We start from the raw sequence: 19,724 nt of genomic DNA on the forward strand, positions 1-19,724 counted from the left end.
AAATTTTACTTCATTTTTCCCTTATAATTAACCTTCCTTGACACCTAAGTTTGGTTACTAAGAAAGAGTAATTTTATTCCATCAACTAATGTGACATTTTCACATGGATTAATTTTGAGAAACTGCAGTTTCACTTCAATACTGCAGGCATCTTTTGTAGGTACAATGTTGCTTGAATGATTCTTCCCAGTGACTAAAGCTTGCAATTTTCTTTCAATAAATAAGTAATTGTGAATGTTTATTTTTTTACTATGGTTAACATAAGGGAATGCAGCCACAATCATTCAATTGCGCACTGCTTACAATTATTAGTGTGTTCACATTCCTTTTACTAATATATCACATCATACGCTCAATAGAGGCAATAGTTCAGACCTTGCTAAAACACCGTTTCTTTCCCCCTCTTCCTCCTTTAATTGTCTCCTGAAAATGGTGCAAAGTATCATGGTTTCACAGGCATCGGTTTTCCTCTGGTCCCTGAGTAAAGTGGCCACTCTTTCAGATGTGAGCCCAAACAATCAATGGTAGTCAGCTGTTCAACCAGTGCATTGGCTAATCCGGTCCTCCTTGTCTCTAAGTGACAATCCCATGACAGACAGATAAGGATGCACACAGTGGGAAGCAAATTGTGACTGCAGAACACTGTTGCAACAACTCTTTGGAGGAGTAACTGGGGGGGAGAGAAAAGATTTTTTTGAACACGTGACTTCTAGTACACTGGGCCATTTTGTAACATAATCTAGTAAGGGCTGTGAATGTAATTAACTCAGAAAACTAAAGAACAAAAATAAACTGCATGGGAGTTTCACAACTTTTATGTAGATTACTCCATCCCAACCAAGGTGCCTTGCAGATCTGATCTCATTTGCCTGTAGTGGCCCATGCCCCTAAACCTTTCCTATCTTCATACCATACTGGTCCAGACATATTTTAAATGTAATTTTACCTGCCTCAATTGCTTCTCCTTGAATATAGTTCCACATACCCATCGCCATCTCTGTGAAAAACTCGCCTTTCTGGTCCTCTTTAAATCTTTTCCCCCTCATTGTTCATCTATGCCCTCTAGTTTTAGAACCCCCCACCCCTGCCCTGAGAAAAAGACTTTGACTATTTATCCCACCACATGTTTGCATGAATGTTTGTATGGTCATCCATCAGCCTCCTTTACTCCGGGGAAACCAGTCCCAGCCTTTCTGCTCTGTCCTTATAATTCATGCCCTCCAGTCCTATCAAAAACATTGTGTATGTTCTCTGCACCATCCCAAGCTTAGACCACAAGACATAGCAGCAGAATTAGGCCATTCTGCCCATCAAATATGCTTTCTCAATCAATCATGGCTGAATTATTTTCCCTTTCGACTGCATTCTCCTGCCTTCTCCCTCGGAACCTTTGATGCACTTATTAATTAAGAACCTATCAATCTCTGCTTTAAGTATATCAAATGCCTTAGCCTTCACAGCCATCTGTGACAATGAATTCCACAGACTCACTACCCTCTGGCTAAAGAAATGCATAGTCATAGAATATTATAGCATAGAAAAAGGCCTTTCATCTCATCTAGTCCACGCCGAACTATTAATCTGCCTCGACTTTTTGACCTGCTCCTGGACCATAGGCCTCCATATCCTTCCCAGCAAGTACCTATCCAAATTTCTCTCAATGAGCCTGCATCCACCACTTCCATCAGCAGCTCGTTCCACACACTCATTACCCGCTGAGTGAGGAAGCTCCCCCCCATTCTCCCCATAAACAGTTCACCATTCACCCTTGACCCATCACCTTCTAGTACTGGTCTCATCCAATCTCAGTCACCTATCTACTATTATATTTTGTATACCTCCATCAAATACTGCCTCATCTCTGTCTAAAGATATGTCCTGTTCTGAGACTGTTCCTCCAGTCCTAGACTCTTCCACTATAGGAAACATCCTCTCCATGTTAATGCCATTCTTTCTTTAGAATGGAAACTAGAATTGAACACAATATTCCAGGTGTGGTCTTGCCAATGTCTTGTAACCTGTAATATGATGTCCCAATTCTTTTACTCTGTGACCCAACAAATTAAGGCAAGCATGGTAAATACCTTCTTCACCACTTTGCCAACCTGTGTGTGGTAAACTATGTATACCTGTCTGGACATGCCCCTCTGCTGACTGCTCCTGTGTAAAGGCGATTGGAGGCACTGCTCCTCCCTCAGTCTCCGCGATGCAGTGCTCTGTTTTGCTGCTAATACAAGCCTATCATTCACCTCCCATCTCCGAGAGTTATTGATGGTGCATCACTGTGTCTCCACTTTCTGGAACATGTACCCCTGGGCATCTCCACTATATAATACTAATCAAGGACTTGCTATCCACTGTTCATGCCCTATATTATTTATTTTCACAGAATACATTACTTCACATTTGTATGAGTTAAATTCAATTTGTCATTCCTTTGCCCACTTTGCCAGTTGATCTAAATCCTGCTATAATCTTAGAGAACCTTTGCTGCCCATTACACCACCAATTTTGGTGTCATCCTGAAAAGTACAAGTCATACAATGTACATTCACATCCAAGTTGTTTATACATGACAGACAACAGGAGTCCCTTTTCTGATCCCTGCAGCATCCCACTGATTGCAGGCTTCCAGTTTGAAAACAATTCCTCACTGCCTCCTCTGACTCCTTCCACCAGGCCATCTTGCATTCAATTGGCTAACTCATGTGACCTAACCTTCTCAACTATAGCCTATCATGTGTTATGCTATCATTTGCTGAAGTCCGTGTAGGCAATATCTGATGCCCTACCCTCACCAATCCTCTTGGTCACCTCTTCAAGAAGCCTAAAACATTCCACACCAAATCATGGAAAAACTCAGCAGGTCAGGCATCACTTATAGGAATGAATAAACAATCAACATTTTAGACCTGAAGAAGGTTAGGTCAAAACCTAAGCAAGTGTCTTGGCCCAAAACATTCACTGTTTATTCATTTGCATAGATGCTGCCTGACGTGCTGAATTCCTCCAGCATTTTGTATGTGTTGCTTTGGATTTCCAGCATTTGCAAATTTTACTGCATTTATCAATCAGATCTATGCACGATATCATGCTAAATATCACTGACCAGTGTCCATCCTTCTCGATGTAGAGAAATCCTGTTCCACAGGAGTTTTGCCAATAGTTTTACCACCACTGATGTAGTCTCATCATCTCAAGTACACTAGCATGTTCGTGCAACTTTTCTCCAGTAAAAACATTATATTTGCCACCCTGCAGTCTTCCAGCGTCTCACTCATGGCTGAGATTCAAGACTGTTTATTGGCACCTTTCTGAATACATGTCCTTGATGGCAGGTAGACTGGAGCTGGTGACATATTTGTCAGTTTTAACTTCTCACTGTGGAGCACCCCCCCTGTCCACCGCAGTGCAGTTTATGTACCGAGCAGTGATGCAGCATATTAAAATGCTGTCAAAGGTCAGGAGAATTGATGTGCATAGTCCAGCTCTCTTCAGCCTCCTCAGAAAGTGGAGGTGATGCTGAGCTTTCCAAATTGTGTAGAATGTGTTCTGGGATCATGAAAGGCTGTGCGAGTTGTGCGATCCCAGGAGTTTGAAACTGCTCTCAGTTTCTACTGCTGTGCCACAGACGTGAAGAAGTGTATGAGTGTTGCAGGTTTTCCTGAAGTCATTAATGATCTCCTTTGTCTTGTTGACATTGAACAAAAGGTTATTTGCCTGGCACCAGGCCTTGAGCTCTTCTAAGACTGCCAACACCTCCTATTTTATAATGTTGATATTTTTCAGGAAATCATTGTTCTCTTCCCTGAGATCCCTTGTTTCTATGACCTTCCCCATGATAAATATAGACAAGAAATATCATTTAAAATCTCACACATCTCCTGTCATGGATATTCTCTTCTACGCCAGTAGGCCTCTTTCTTAGTTTTTTTGCTAACCTTGCTTTCTAAACCTAGCATTTGACATTTGTAAGATCAGAAACAGATGTAAGTAAACTTTCAAATAAAATTTATTTAGCTTCTAATCATAAATGGAAGTCAGTTATCAGGTCTTAAAAATTAAATGGAAAGCAGCAACCAGCTTGAAGTTAAAACACAGCTTTGCAAACAAGCTCTTTATGTAGAAGACACTCTGTCTGTGCAGAAGCAGATGATAGCCACTGCATCTGCTTTACTGCTGGTCAAGATACAGTGTAAGACAATGGGTTGTTTAATTTGTGTTGTTTTAAACAGACAAGCTGACGCTTAAATTGCTTCCTTTAAGGAAGCTTGTAGAGCAGACAGATAATATAACGTAGCATATCAATAACTGATCTCTTTAAAGCTGAGAGGTTTATGTGCTCAAGGAAGTTAGCTGCACAGTATCTCCACACTTAGCTCAGGTTTCTGTCTCCAAAAGAAGCCTTTAGAGCATTTTTATTCAGAAGAAATATCATATGCTTGTGAAATCATCCATTTGGGAGGGAAACTGTACAAATATACAGAGCAGTTCTGACTTATTAGGAATGTGGCAAAGAACATCAAGAAGGGAATTGGAAGAAATATGTGGCTGATCTATTCCTCCAGTTTCAGTTTCTGCATTGTTTGTCTGCAACTTTTTGGTATGTCTTTTTAGTTTATTGGAATTGTACCTGTGCTTTGGAAATCCTTAGTGTTTTATCAGTTTAAGAAATCCTTAATGTTTTGTGCTTAATTCTTTATCTTTTGTGATTTGGAAATGCTTTGTGCTTTATGTATTAGAATTGACTTGTGACTTGGAAATGTTTAAGATCAAAATCCTCTGTGAGTTTTAAGTGTGTTTTAAGAATGTGAGGATTTAAATGTTTATCATTGAAGTTAAATGAACTGTGTTTTAAACTATTTTGTTAGCTGGAAGTATCTTCTCCTTGGTAAGGAGAGGGGACCCACCCCTCGGATAGTGGGTATTGGCAGCTAAACTCATCGTGGAAAATAAACAGGGAAGTGAACCAGTCTTTGAAGATTGGGTAGTTACAGTATACTCTCCTTTTAGGGAGACTTCTCATGGCTACTTATATCTGACAGGGCTTAAAACAGTTTCAGTTTAGAACTCCGCGGTCAGCAAATTCAATACTGTCACACTCCTGGATACCACACAAGGAAACCCACACTGATCTATTCTCTCCCTGCTTGACCTTATGTTCTTAATTTAATTATAGTATTTCTTAGGATTCTCCTTTACTTTTTCTGCCAACAATATCTCAGGTTCCCTTTTTGTCCTTCTGATTTCCTTTTTTAAGTGTATTCTTATATCCTTTATATTCCTCAAGGGATTTACTTGATCTTGGATTCCTATGCCTAACAAAGCTTCAAAGCTTTTCGTCAGCCAAAATTCCTTAAGCATGCCAGTCTTGCCTTCACTCTAACAGGAAAAAATGGCCCTATCTTAATTTTAAAGCTTCCCATTTGCCAAGTGCCCCTTTACCTGTCAGTGGTCTTCTAATCAACCTTTTCAAGATCCAGTCTGATACCAAGCCTTGATCCAATTTAAAATTTCAACCTGTGGCCCAGCCTAACTTTGCCTATTACTATTTTAAAACTAATTGAATCATGTTCATGGTCTCAGAAGGTTTTCTCCCACTGACACTTCAGCCACCTGCCCAGCCTTTTATCTTAACAGGAGATCGTGTTTCTGCCCCTCTGGTACGGCAATCTACATATTGTCTGAGAGTACTATCTGAGATGATGCTGGCTTACTTTGGTAATGATGAAAGGATTTGGATGGATCCAAAAGAATTAAAAAGTTCCTGTGCAATATTAACCCATTTTTTTTTCTTCACGGATTTGCTGAACATATTCCAGAATATGCAAATTCATCTAATTTGCAGTACATTGCTTCCCTATTGATTTTTTAATGTGAATAGGGAAAAGAAATCTGGCATTTAATTTTTAGACGAGATTATAATTTGGTCAATGCTGCTGTGATGTTATAAGTGTCAACAGCAGCTGATATCTGTCATCATTAGGAAAGTTCCTTGCTAAATCTTCTATGCTTGTGCAGATGATTTGTTCAGTCAGAAATGGGTTTTCTTTCATTCTGAAATAAATCAGCACACTTATGCAGTGAAAACTACAGGCTCTGCTAAAACCCACCATTGATGCAGAGAAACTGGAAAATTTTGCTTAATTTTGGCACAATGTTAATTTCATTTGATATTATTAAATTACTTTACAGACACAAATTTTATGCCATAGAATATATTTTGTCATAATGTCTTACCTCAGGTCATAATACCTTGATTGATTAATCTCAGCTAGACAACTCAGCACCTAATACACTTGCAGCAATTCAGCTAAGGTTCCAGAATATCATCATCAACATTTTTTTTCTTTTTTTCCATAACCCACTTGGAGAAAAAGAACAGGAAATGCAATAGAGCTACTCATATGCAATCCATAGAAATAAAGGTTTTCAACATTACTGGAAAGAAACAAGGAGAAATAGAAAGATAAAAAATACTAAGAAAAATCAAAATTCGTGAAAAGTAAGAAAGAGTGAAAAGGGAACGAGAACAAAAGAAAAGGCAGTAGAAAAAGAAGAGGGTGAGGTAACAGAAGTGAAATAGTATCATTGTCTTGATTATGTTATACTGAAGAACGTAATTATCAGCATATCAGGAGAAAGAGTGTGGAACGAGCTGCCAGCAGAAGTGGTAGATGTGGGTTCAATTTCAGCACGTTAGAAAGTTAGATAAGAGGGGCACGAAGGACTATAATTCAGGTGCAGTTTGATGGGACTAGGCAAAATAATAGTTTTGCTTTGACTAGATCGGCTAAGGGACCTGTTTCCGTGTTGTAGTGCTCTATAACTCTATGACTCTGACTGCAGTGATGTCTGGCTTCATATCCGTGGTCCCACAACTTTTACTTGGCTCTGCGATGAACTGGGGCTGTGGCCAGCTGCAGCTGCAGTGATGCCTGGCTTTAGCTCTGAATGCTATTTGCTTATTTTCATTGTTTGCACAATATTTTTCTCTCAGCACTTTGGGTGTTTGACTGTCTTTTTTAATGGATTCTATTGGGTTTCTTTGTTTTGTGGCAGTTAGAAGACAAATCTCAAGTTTGTTTAATGTATACATACTTTGATACTAAATGTATTTTGAACTTTGCATATTGACTCTAAAGCAAAGGTGGAAAGGCAAGAAGAAATCAGATTCTGTGATGTTTCTATGACAAAGTTACTGAAAGAAATGCCAGGAAATCACTGCAATGTTAAGAGTAATAAATCTCTGTGGTACCAGATAGGATGACATTGGGCCTAGACACCTCCCATGTTTTGAAAGTACAGTGGAAATCTGCAGGTAAACAAGACACCTTACAGGAACTGATGATAAATAAAAGCTAAATTTTATGGCAAGATCTAGAGACACATACAAAGGGCAGCTGATTAAAATAAATTTTCTGTGTCTTGACATGCTTATTGATGCAGTTTTATCTGAGCAAACAATTTACAATTATTTTAATAACTGTAAATATTTGATCAATTAATGATGAGTGTTCACTATGAGTAGGAAGGTGGCTTACTTAGATGAAGCAAGCACACTTAATCTAAAAGAACATCATCTGAATTACTGGCTGACATCTCCACATAGCTGAACAGGCAAGAAAGGTTAAAAAATACCTCAAGCTGTTTCTCTGCATTTCCCAGTGTTGGATTGAACTACGGTATCATAGGCAGGCATTTGGGAGCCTGAGACCTGGTGTCAGTCCTTTCAACTGAAGAATGATGTATGTAATGAGGAAATGCAAGGAGTGCAGGAAGGACAAAGAAATGACAGCTCCGTTGTGTACCAAAACAAAAATAAAAATGGGTCACAAAAGTTTTATTCTGATCTTTTTCCAAATGTTTGAAAATAATGAGTTTGACTTTGCCTCATCCTCTATATTTAAGCAACATAAGAAAAAGGAGCAGGAATAGGTTGCATGGCACCTTGAGTCGGCCCCAGTATTAAGTAAGTTCATGAGCGATCTGATTATGGCCACATATCCTCTTCCTTGCCTCTTTCTCACTAACACAGCTTCCTGATGACAAGTCAGTCCATGTCAGTCTAGGAAGTACTCAATGCTCAATGATGCAGCCCACCCCCCACTCTTCTTGTACAACATGCAAAGATTTTTGGCACTCTCAGAGAATCTTAAAGCAAACAACCACCTGAACTGAAACTTTGTCAACTTTGTTCTAAATCCCCCTCCCCCCCATCATAACATCCAACTCTGTATAAACACCCCAGAATAAGTTACTTTTCAACAAGGTCATCTATCTTCTAAACTTTATTAAGTATTGGCCCATAGGCATGTTATTGATTATTATGAGACTTTTTAATAAAATCCCAATGCACTTTTAATTCATTTTATTTCAGATGCTATGCAGTAAAATAATAGATTTTCCAGCGTACTTGATAAGTTTAAGGGAACCAAGGAAACTAGAATCTAGTTTGTCTGAAGGGAATGTGAAAGGCAGGGTCCCAGGATGTTTAAAAGGAGCACACAAATCAGCTACAATAAGTTTAATAGTATCCTGAAAAACTGTCCCTGGCATATTAAAGGGGAGTGCGGGAATCAAGACTTTAGACAATAGACAATAGGTGCAGGAGTAGGCCATCTGGCTTTTAAAGCCAGCACCGCCATTCAGTATGATCATGGGTGATCATACACAATCAGTACCCTGTTCCTGCCTTCTCCCCATATCCCTTGACTCTGCTATCTAACTCTTTCTTGAAAGCATCCAGAGAATTGGCCTCCACTGCCTTCTGATGGAGCATTCCACAGAGCCACAACTCTCTGGGTGAAAAAGTTTTTCCTCAACTCCGTTCTAATTGGCCTACACCTTATTCTTAAATTGTGGCCTTTGGTTCCGGACTCCCCCAACATCGGGAACACGTTTCCTGCCTCTAGCGTGTCCAATCCCTTAATAATCTTATATGTTTCAATCAGCTCCCCTCTCATCCTTCTAAATTCCAGTGTATACAAACCCAGTCGCTCCAATCTTTCAACATATGACAGTCCCGCCATCTCGGGAATTAACCTCATGAACCTACGCTGCACTCCCTCAATAGCAAGAATGTCCTTCCTCAAATTTGGAGACCAAAACTGAACACAATACTCCAGGTGTGATCTCACCAGGGCCCTGTACAGCTGCAGAAGGACCTCTTTGCTCCTATACTCAACTCCCCTTGTTATGAAGGCCAACATGCCATTAGCTTTCTTCACTGCCTGCTTTACCTGCATGCTTACTTTCAGTGACTGATGAACAAGGACACCTAGATCTCGTTGTACTTCTCCTTTTCCTAACTTGACACCATACAGATAGTAATCTGCCTTCCTGTTCTTGCCACCAAAGTGGATACCCTCATATTTATCCACATTAAACTGCATCTGTCATGCATCTGCCCAATCACTCAACCTGTCCAAGTCACCCTGCATTCTCCTAACATCCTCCTTATATTTCACACTGCCACCCAGCTTTATGTCATCTGTAAATTTGCTCATGTTACTTTTAATCCCTTCATCTAATTCATTAATGTATATTGTAAGTAGCTGCAGTCCCAGCACTGAGCCTTGCGGTACCCCACTAGTCACTGCCTGCCATTCTGAAAGGGACCTGTTAATCCCTACTCTTTGTTTCCTGTCTGCCAACCAATTTTCTATCCATGTCAGTACCCTACTCCCAATAACATGTGCTCTAATTTTGCCCACTAATCTCCTATGTGGGACCGTATCACAGGCTTTCTGAAAGTCCAGGTACACTACATCCACTGGCTCTCCCTTGTCCATTTTCATATTTACATGCTCAAAAAATTCCAGAAGATTAGTCAAGCATGATTTCCCCTTCGTAAATTCATGCTGACTTGGACTGATCCTGTTACTGCTATCCAAATGTGCCGCTAATTCATCTTTTATAATTGACTCCAGAATCTTCCCCACCACTTTAAGAAGCCAGATGGCTAAACTATTGTGATTTCAAGCAATTAGCTGATGGAATTATCAAAGTTTTACTGTGCATAATAAATAATGTAAAATTGTCACCCAGCTGCTCTGTGATCTATCCAAGTATTTATAAAAGTTTATGATCAGAGTATCATATAATGTCCATAAGGCCATAAGACATAGGAGTGGGAGTAGGCCATTCAGCCCATTAAGTTTGCACCGCTATTCAGTCATGGCTGATTTATTATCCCTCTCAACTCCATCCTTCTGCCATCTCCCCATAACCTTTACTAATTAAGAACCGAGCAACCTCCACTTTAAATATACCCAATGACTTAGGTCTATGGCAACAAATTCCACATCCTTCTATGGCAACAAATTCCACAGATTCACACCCCATCGCTAAAGAAATTACTAATCTCTTTTCTAAAGCGATGTCCTTGTATTCTGAGACTGTGCCCTCTGGTCCTAGACTCCACCACAATAGGAAACATTCCTTCCTCATTGACTATCTAGGTTTTTCAATATTCGATAAGTTTCAATAAGAAATCCCCTCATATCTGTGGAAGCCCTTGTAATGGAGAACAGTTTCAAACTTTAACCAGCTACCACTGGGTACTGTGAGATCTGCTGCTGTGCTTTCACATTCTCAGACCCCCAGTGCATTAATCAGTGTCACTTGGAAGGAAATTAATCATTTGTGAAAGAATGCTACTTCCCCCTGGACACAAAGCAATGCACAGATTTAGAAGAAAAATCCACTCGATTTTTGACAACTACTGCATATTTTGTTTGACTTCCTTTAATCTCGAGTAAAGCGGAAGGATTTTTGCCAATCTTAGTTAAAGCAAATGGCTTTCAAGAGGAAAACAAACTCAAATTTAAATTATGGTCCAACTTCAATATATATTAATATGGAAGATATGTACAATTTATAAATTGAAAAGATGGAAAAGTCCATTAGGATAATTTTTCACACCATGTTGATGCACCAACTGAAAGCTAATCTGGACAAGCAAGTAAAGTTCCCTGTCTTTATCGTATCATCATCTCTGAGGACTGACATGGTTGCTCTGTCAGAAAGCTCACGTAGGTGGTCATGGTAGAACTGACACTTCCTTGGTAAGTCCATATTGAGGAGATGTTTGAACCCATGGTCTTCTTGGCATAATGGGGGCTGCAAATTAAAAAGCCATCAGATGCTGCTGAGAGAGCCTCCGGCTGGCCCTGGATCAAGAGATGTAACCTGTTGACCAGTGCTGCTGGGACACAAACCGGGCCTGATCAAACCTGGCTGGGTTGCTTGAGTTAGGATGTCTGCTGTTGTAAGACCCGAAGCATCCAATGACCCTAGGTTATATTGTTGATGATGAGTCCCAGCACATTCTAGGATGTAAATCAACAACATTGATACAGAGCAACAGTATCAATAAATTTAACATTCACCCTGTCCTGTGTGAGAGTGAATAATAGTTGAATGATGGAATACATAATTATGACACAAATTAGAGGTAAAAATAGATAGTAAAGGCTTGTTGTAGGGCTTCTTGTTAGAGGTTATTGCATGTGGCTTGCGAAAGTTATTTTTGCTTTTAGATGTTCAAGAAAAACATTTTTAATTGTTATCACAAATGCCCTCTGGACTAGACCATTATATACTATAAATGAGTCTGTCCTTCAAGGGTGGTGATCAAGGAGACAGAAATAAGAAGGGAGGTAATATCCACCATTCGGGTGAAAGAACTGCGGATTCCTTCTTGGTACGAGGGTCTGACGCCACCAACATATGTAAGATGAGTTTAGTGTATATCTGCATTCTAATCAGAAAGGGGAAGACCAATATTCTACTACAAAACTTATTTCTCAAAATCCAGCTGATGCCAAAGACTCACAAATTTCTACAGATGTAGTGTGGACAGCATTCTAACCGGCTGCATCACTGTCTGGTATGGGGTGGAAGGCTACTACACAGCATCAAAAGAAGCTGTAGAAAGTTGTGAACTTAGTCGGCTCCATCATGGGTACTAGTCTCTGTAGTATCAAAGTCACTTTCAATGAGTGATGCCTCAAAAAGGCGGCATCCATCATTAAGGACTCCCATCACCAGGACATGCTCTGTTGTCATTGCTACCATCAAGAGAAGGCAGAGGAGCATGAAGGCACACAGCTACTCAGGAACAGCTACTTCCCCTCTGCCAATCAATTCCTGAATGGACATTGAACCCATGAACACTAACTTACTACTTTTATTTCTATTTTTGCACTACTTATTGTAATTCACGTTTTTTTCCTCTATTATTACTGTATGTATTGCATTGTATTGCTGCTGCAGAAACAACAAATTTCACGACATATACCGGTGATATTAAATCTGATTCTGATTCATTCTGCAATGCAAACAAAGCTCTCCTCTGCGTCTCTTCACATTGGCACCATTCCATACCCTCCCATCTGCACTCTTCATCCAACTAAACATTTTAGTTTGAAGGACACATTGAAGGAATTTAGAGGTACTTGAAAAGCATGAGGTGCAGTTTGCTAATAAAGGAGTGAGTAGTTTTCTCTTTGGGTAATTATATGTCAGTATACTTCTAAAACGGATCATGGATGTTTACACTTTAATTGCAAATTAACAGTTCCCAATGGTAAACATTGAGCTCAAATACTACCTAGATGGTTTTTCACCTCAGCTGTGTCACTGTGCTGGATCATACAATTGGATAACAGTTAATTGGATAGCATACAATTAGGTAATAGGGTGGCAGGGGAGCGTAGAGATTAGAGCAACACTTTACACTACAGGCGACCCAGGTTCTATTCTCACCACTGCCTTTAAGGAGTTTCTACTTTTTCCCCATGACCATGTGGGTTTCCTCCCACTGTCCAAGGACATACCAGTTGGTAGGTCAATTGGTCATTGTAAGTTGTCCTGTGATTAGGCTAGGGTTAGATTGGGGGTTGTTCAAAGGTCTGGGAAGTCCTAATCCAAGCTGTATCTCAATAAGTACATAAGTAAAATGTTTAGATACCTTTCCATCCCCAAGATAAAGACTTCCGTTTTGTGCACTATGAAAGCTGATAGTAAAACAAAATGCTAAGTATTGTAGAACCTCTATACCAATGCAATTAGTTTTTTTTTCAATTAGTGAACTGTAAAACATATAATTACGGCACATCCTGACGCAACAATAGAATAAAGGGCAAGCAGTCCATTTCTCAGCAGGACGCTTCGAGAAATGGGTGTTTTTTCTGGTCACTTGCTTTTATTTCTACTGTAAGGCCATGTAAATGGTGACTTTCTCCTTTATTCATAAATAAAATCAAGCCCACAACCATACAGAACTACAGCATTTATACACACTGCAATAATCATCCAATCTGCTGGAGGATTGGATGGAAGTCTGTATCGTTAAAAACAGACTTTAGTCAGTCTGTAGCACACAAATCAGCTTACCTATAATGCTCTGAAGTTCCATTCACTACAGCATGATTAGACCATGCATTGTGACTTCCACCATTGTACCATCTTCAGAAAAGCATACCAAAACAAACATCATAAGTGTACATAACGATTCCTTCACAACATCACTTAACAGTCAGTGTTATATTCTAAGTCACAGACCAATCTCATTCCTGTTTCACGTGTACTGGTTCTAAAAGATTATCAAGCAATTTCATCAATAGTCTAAGTGGTAGGAAACCAGATGCATGTTTAAATAACAACTCTGGGATTAATGTATTATGTTGGAAAGGCAGTATCGACTTCAACCAGAAAGAATAACAATAATGCCATTGTGCAGTCTGCCATGACACTGCACCTGAGACAGGACTGCTGGGATACTATCCTCCTCTGGAAATCCCAACAGTATCCTGGTAATGGCCAGTGGCAAATACATACGTGCTGATTGCTTCTGCAAGTGGAACCTTGCACAAGTTAGAAGTGATTTAAGAATTAACTACTGTCTTGAGAGCTCTCCATTCCACCACCCTCTAGAACCAACCATCCTAACCCTCTAAACTCCACTGTCTTTTGTCCCCTTCCTCCATTTTATCTGTGGTGCCCGAGAAGTATGGTCTTTGATGGGAACAACTATGCTTCAACCTCTGACTTATGAGGATGCTCCTGGTGGAAGAGCAAAGACAAATGATCAGATGGAAGTTGCACCTAGATACTCCTCCAGCATCAGAGTAAGGCTCCCAGCACCCCGGAATGAGGATCTTTAGGTTTGTTTCCAAAGAGTTGAAACAAAGTTTTGTAATAAAATGAGGAGGATATAGGCTCCCATATTTGCCTAGGCATTTCATCCCTTGTGGGCACTTGAACAGATCCTGAATCTGGAATAGATTAAATGTGAGACATGACTGAAGAGATTCAGAAAAGCAAAACACGAACATGCTATAAATCAGAAATAAAATGGAAAATGCAGAAAAAAATTCAGCAGTTCAAATAGTATCTGCGCAGAAAAGGAATAGACATTTCAGATCAGTGAGCTTTCAATGAAAGGCCATTTGCCTAAAAGATAAACTCTCTGGCATTGTAAATTCTCTTTGAACTGCTGGATATTTCTAGAAATTTGCTTTGCTGGCACAGTCATAATGTGGACTCGGGATTTCACCTTCATCACAAATAAGTAGATTATTAAATCTAGTTGGACAGGTCAATAGATTGATGAAACGGCATCATGGGATCCTTTCAATTTTTATCGAAGGTAGAGAACAATGGGGTATGCCATGATTGGGGTGGCATGGTAGCATAGTGGTTAGCACAACACTTTACAGTACTAAGGACTGGGTTCAGTTCCCACTGCTGCCCGTAAGGAGCTTGTATATTCTCCTCATGAGTTTCCCCCAATTGTTCTGGTTTCCTACCACAGTACAAAGACAAACCAGGCGGTAGGCTAATTGGCCATGACTAGGCGAGGGTTATATCGGGGGATTGCTGGGTGGTATGGCTCAAAGGGCTAGAGGGGCCTATTCCACTCTGAATCTCAATAAATAGATAAAACAAATCAATGAAAATTAAAAAATAAAATGCAAGCAGTATTGTGGAGAAGAGAATGAAGGATATTAAACCTGTAATGTCGACTGCTTCTCTTTCCACAGATGGTCTGGTGAGCTTTCAGTATTTTCTGCCTTTATTTCATATTTCCAGCATTTGCAATTTTTTTTGTGATTTTCCTTTTACCCGTCAGTCAGTTAATCAATTTGATTGGTTGTCTCCAATCAGCACATACACAACGGCTGGTATTTCACATCACCATCCAGCAACATAAAAACGTTGACTAGTGGATGCAATAGAGAAAAACCTTGCCAAATTCTCTTCCCTTGACCATTCCAATGATTGATTTGAATGTTTTAAAGACAGAGTTTTAAACCAATACCATAATGCAGTGTTACTGTTTTGCAGACAACAGTTTTGTTACTATGCATTTACAATAGTGCACACATACAGCAGAGCTGTTTTGCAAATGTCTATTTACAGGGAAGCTGTTTTAATTACCTTCCTCATCACAACCTACCATCAAATATCCAGTTTTATTTGCAGTACAATTAACATGGGAAACTTATTGTGTTGTGAGTGTTCCAGAAATTAAATAATTGTGCTCTGTCACCGATGCATAACAGCAAACTAACTAAGAAAGTCAAAATAAGCATTGGGTAAGAAAGACTTTTTTTTTCAATTTACTACCTGCTTTAAGAAATCATCCAAATGTAAATTCAATAATAAAAATCACTGAATTATGGCACCACTTCTGAACATACAGTTGGCAATGTGGTTGTGGTTATTACACAACCTCAACCTCTTCTCATCTAATCCAATGATTATGACATTACACTAATTAGAAAGCTAATTCTGATGTACCTTTCTGGGTGATGGGCAGCACCACCATCAAACCAAATATTGGGTACTCTCCTGGGCTGCCTAATTCCCCTAACGATGAAGCAGAGAAATAAAAAAATAACAAGTACAGTTCAAGACATTAACACAGAAGTACAAAACTAAACACATAATCATAAGTTAAACACACAAACACAATAGATGATAAAATGAGATGTTCTGCATGCTTTAATTATGTATTTATACCATATGGGTTATTGACATGAAATGGATGTTTGTAGTTATAAACATATTACACTCTCAGGCATTGTGGCAAATAACACAAGATTTGTGCTCTTTTTAACAAATGGAAATTCTTGAATTTGAGTTATGTTTTTACATTTTGTTTACAAACAAGGAAACCAGTGTCTACAGTGAGTTTTATCAAAGGGAAAATCCAATGGGAGTTAATTGCATGAAAAAAAATTGCTATTGAATGCCCAGAACAACAGCTCAGAAGAAAATATGGGAGAAATTCATGTCCATAAGAGTTTTACAGGCCCACCACAGGTTACTAACTACAGTCCCTACCTATGAATGAGTGTTCTGGAGACCAGAGGGACTGATTTGCTGGGATCTGTGGGGCTGCTGTCTACCATGAGTTCATGGAAATGCCTGAGCTAAATACCCTAGTTTCACGCTGCATTGCCCTTGATTGGCCTACGATTTAATTCAAATATATTACCATGCGGCTGCTTCTCTGATTTGGGAACTGCTCGGGGTATGAACAGATCAAAGGAGTGGAACTCTATCAGAAACAGGAGAGGCCCTGCATAAGAGTCATTTATGATGTGTATTAAAATCTAATGTGTCAGATTGTGGATGTCACAGATCAAAACTTGTTTCAAGCTACAGAACGAAGATTAATATAGGATTTTCAAAGTTGATCGTGGCAGAATGAAGTATTATTTTGTGCTTAATGGGTTTACATTGAAAAACAAACAAAGTGATCTTACCTGATTGCCTATGCAAAGAGAAAATAAAATCCTGTGTTTTAAAATTAATTATTTTAACTTATTTCAATCAGGATATTATTTATCAAATCTCTTAAATCCTTATTTCTCCCTTTTTTTCTGTGAGATTGAAAAACTGCCAGTGTTGCCATAGTATGCATGTAAGTCACTTCATCTGTTGATTAGACAATTCAACTCCAGTCATGCTAACAGGGACTCGGGCCTGGATCAGGCCAAGGGTGGGATGAGAACATAAAGAAACAGTTTCAGCATTTCAGAAGATAGGCTAACTCTCACCTGGCAGATACAAAAAGCCACTTGAGTGGCTAATTTGTACTCTAGCTGTGCAACATTAGTGGAATACAGTATCTATCTCCTGACCTAAACAGTCAAGCAATAGTAGTTTGCTTTGCCATTGCTCAATATTTTGAGATTAAAATATATTGAGAATTAATAGTTAATTTTGAAATAATTTCTTAGTTGCTACCTGTTACTTTATTTATACTTATTATCTCATACTCTCTACTTAAATTATGGTAAATATTTTTTTATTAATTTGACATTCTTCTGATAAATAGGGAGTTTAAATAATGGCAGTAAGATCAGAATTTTTAAAATTGGCCCTTAAGAATTAGAACTGGTAAGAGCACATTTCTTGTATATCATTAGGTTCCAGAACAAGTCAGATGCAAAGCCATTCAGAAAAATGTGCAATATGTTCTACAATTACATGGCCCTATTGAGAAACAAAATACATTCTAAACTAAACATATTTATATTGAAAAGAAAATTCCTGAAGAAATTTTAAATGGAAATCAAATTCACTATCGTCAGGTAGTTCTGCTGGTGTTATGTATTACGATAAGAAATGCACATACCGAACTGAATTGCAGAGTTAATACCATGTGGGTGAGAGTTAATGGGAATCTTTCCTAGGAAGGTCAAAACGTCACCATTTTTGAAGTACAAAATTTCAAAACTACCTCAAGGTCTCCTTATGTGCCGTAGCATTCAATGCCATTCTAATAAATATTCAAATAAATACACTGCAGTTCCCATAAAACATGCAAGTAGTATATTCAAATCAAATATTTAAATTAAGACCCATTGTAAAATGCAAACTTACTTTGCCTTATAAGAATTACACAATTCTCTGTAAGCAATTGTGAGCTACTGTGTAAATATAAATGAACTGCCATCGTATACTGTGTATGATTGATCAATTAGTGTTGGCAGCTTCTATAAAAATGAGCTCAGTTACAGCAACAAAGCTGATGACAGATTAACTCTATCATCTATCTGAAGCCATAGGCCTTGGAAAAATGCATCAGACAATGAATGAATTTTATACATTAGTCTGATGATGGAGGCTATCATTTGAAAACCTCCAAGAAGGCCACAGCCTTGTCACAGTTTGGCAGCTTGCGACCCAGAGAGCCACGTTGGCTCTTGGTAGGGTCATCTATGCCAAACCTGTTAAAGGGTAGAGGACAGACCAAGAGTGGACCATCGGTCCTTCAGGTTTGAGGGTTCAGCTCAGGGCTAACAACCTTGATCAGGAAAACAAAATTGTTCTGGAAACAGCAATGAAGATTCCTCTATGAGGCCAAGGACAGACAGAGATGGAGGACCTTCATTGCTACCCTAAATGCCAGTGGCATAACGGACAATTAATAATAAAATGATTTGAAAAACAAAACACTTATTATTCAAGATTGAGGGGTGTAATCACAGATAGGTTACAATGAAAATCATACACAAATAATTATCAATGCTAAAATACTGGAACCACTCACTCCTACCATTATAGCTTTTACTAAATTCAAAATATAGGTCTGATTTCATTTATTCAAAAACCAGTGTGCGTCTGGACCCAATGTAAAAAAAATACCAACTAAGGGGGACAGCTTTCTTCTTAAAAAAGGACATTAATGAGCTAGGAAAGATGTAATTAAGGTTGAAAGGATGGAGGGAAAATTTACAAGAATGTTGCTGGGACTGGAGGGCCTGAGTTATAAGGAAAGATTGAATAGCTTAGGACTTTATTCCTTAGAATGTAGAAGACTGAGGAGAGATTTGATAGAGGCATACAAAATTATGAGGGATATAGATAGGGTAAATGCAAGCAGGATTTTTCTATTGAAGTTGTGTGGGACAACAAATAGAGATCATGGGTTAAGAGTTAAAAGTGCACATGAGGGGAAACTTCTTCACTCAGAGGATGGTGAGAGTGTGGAACGAGCTGCTGGTGCAAGTGGTGCATGAATGCTTGATTTCAACATTTAAGAGAAGTTTGTATAGGTACGTAGATGGTAGGGGTATGGAAGGCTATTGTCCCAGTGCAGGTCAATAGGAGTAGACAGTTTAAATGATTTGGCATGGACTAGATGGGCTGAAGGGCCTGTTTCTGTGATGATTCTATGTCATGATTCTATGTCATGATTCTATGTCCCTAATCCATTTACTTCATTGTCTTTTTAATTTACCTTCCAGATATTCTCATATTTCTGTAAAAGATTAATTCTAAATTCTAATTGCTACAGCAAGGTTCATATTACCAGTGCACCTTTTTGCAATACTAGTAGCATAAATAATTGCTACTCTGTAATATGCAGAACCAATACACAAATATGTATGCTGGCTAATACTTGCAAATCATCTAGGTTAGTAGTTCTTATAAAATCTGATCAATGGTCAAATGAGTACCTCTCAACACCATTGTAAGCACCCTCAGAGCAGATACTGTTGATCTTTTGGGAACGAAGTAACCTTATAGCATCTTCCCGATAGAGGGGATAAACTATATGGTTCATGCTGCTAAAAATAAAAACAAAATTAATATAATTGTAATGAACAGTACAAAAGGGAGAACCTGATGAATAAAACTTGTAAATGAGGTATTTTGACTGTACAAAGCATAGAGTACAATGTATGCAATAACTCAAG

The 19,724-nt window shown here is 38.8% G+C and overlaps 1 protein-coding gene across 13 annotated transcripts in view; it reads right to left on the minus strand.

Annotated features, from left to right (window-relative positions):
• The window catches only part of rims2a (regulating synaptic membrane exocytosis 2a), a 1,025,605-nt gene that overhangs the window by 317,033 nt on the left and 688,848 nt on the right, over positions 1-19,724 (minus strand). For 4 of the 13 annotated variants that reach the window (XM_059971246.1, XM_059971253.1, XM_059971280.1 and 1 more), the window contains one exon: positions 4,313-4,318. The exons of the other annotated variants lie outside the window; for them this stretch is intronic. In XM_059971246.1, the coding sequence (XP_059827229.1) occupies positions 4,313-4,318 (6 nt within the window). The remainder of the gene's footprint in view (positions 1-4,312; positions 4,319-19,724) is intronic. 13 annotated transcript variants of the gene reach the window in all.

This window comes from Hypanus sabinus, chromosome 1 (assembly GCF_030144855.1).
Source record: "Hypanus sabinus isolate sHypSab1 chromosome 1, sHypSab1.hap1, whole genome shotgun sequence".
NCBI classification, from domain to species: Eukaryota; Metazoa; Chordata; class Chondrichthyes; order Myliobatiformes; family Dasyatidae; genus Hypanus; species Hypanus sabinus.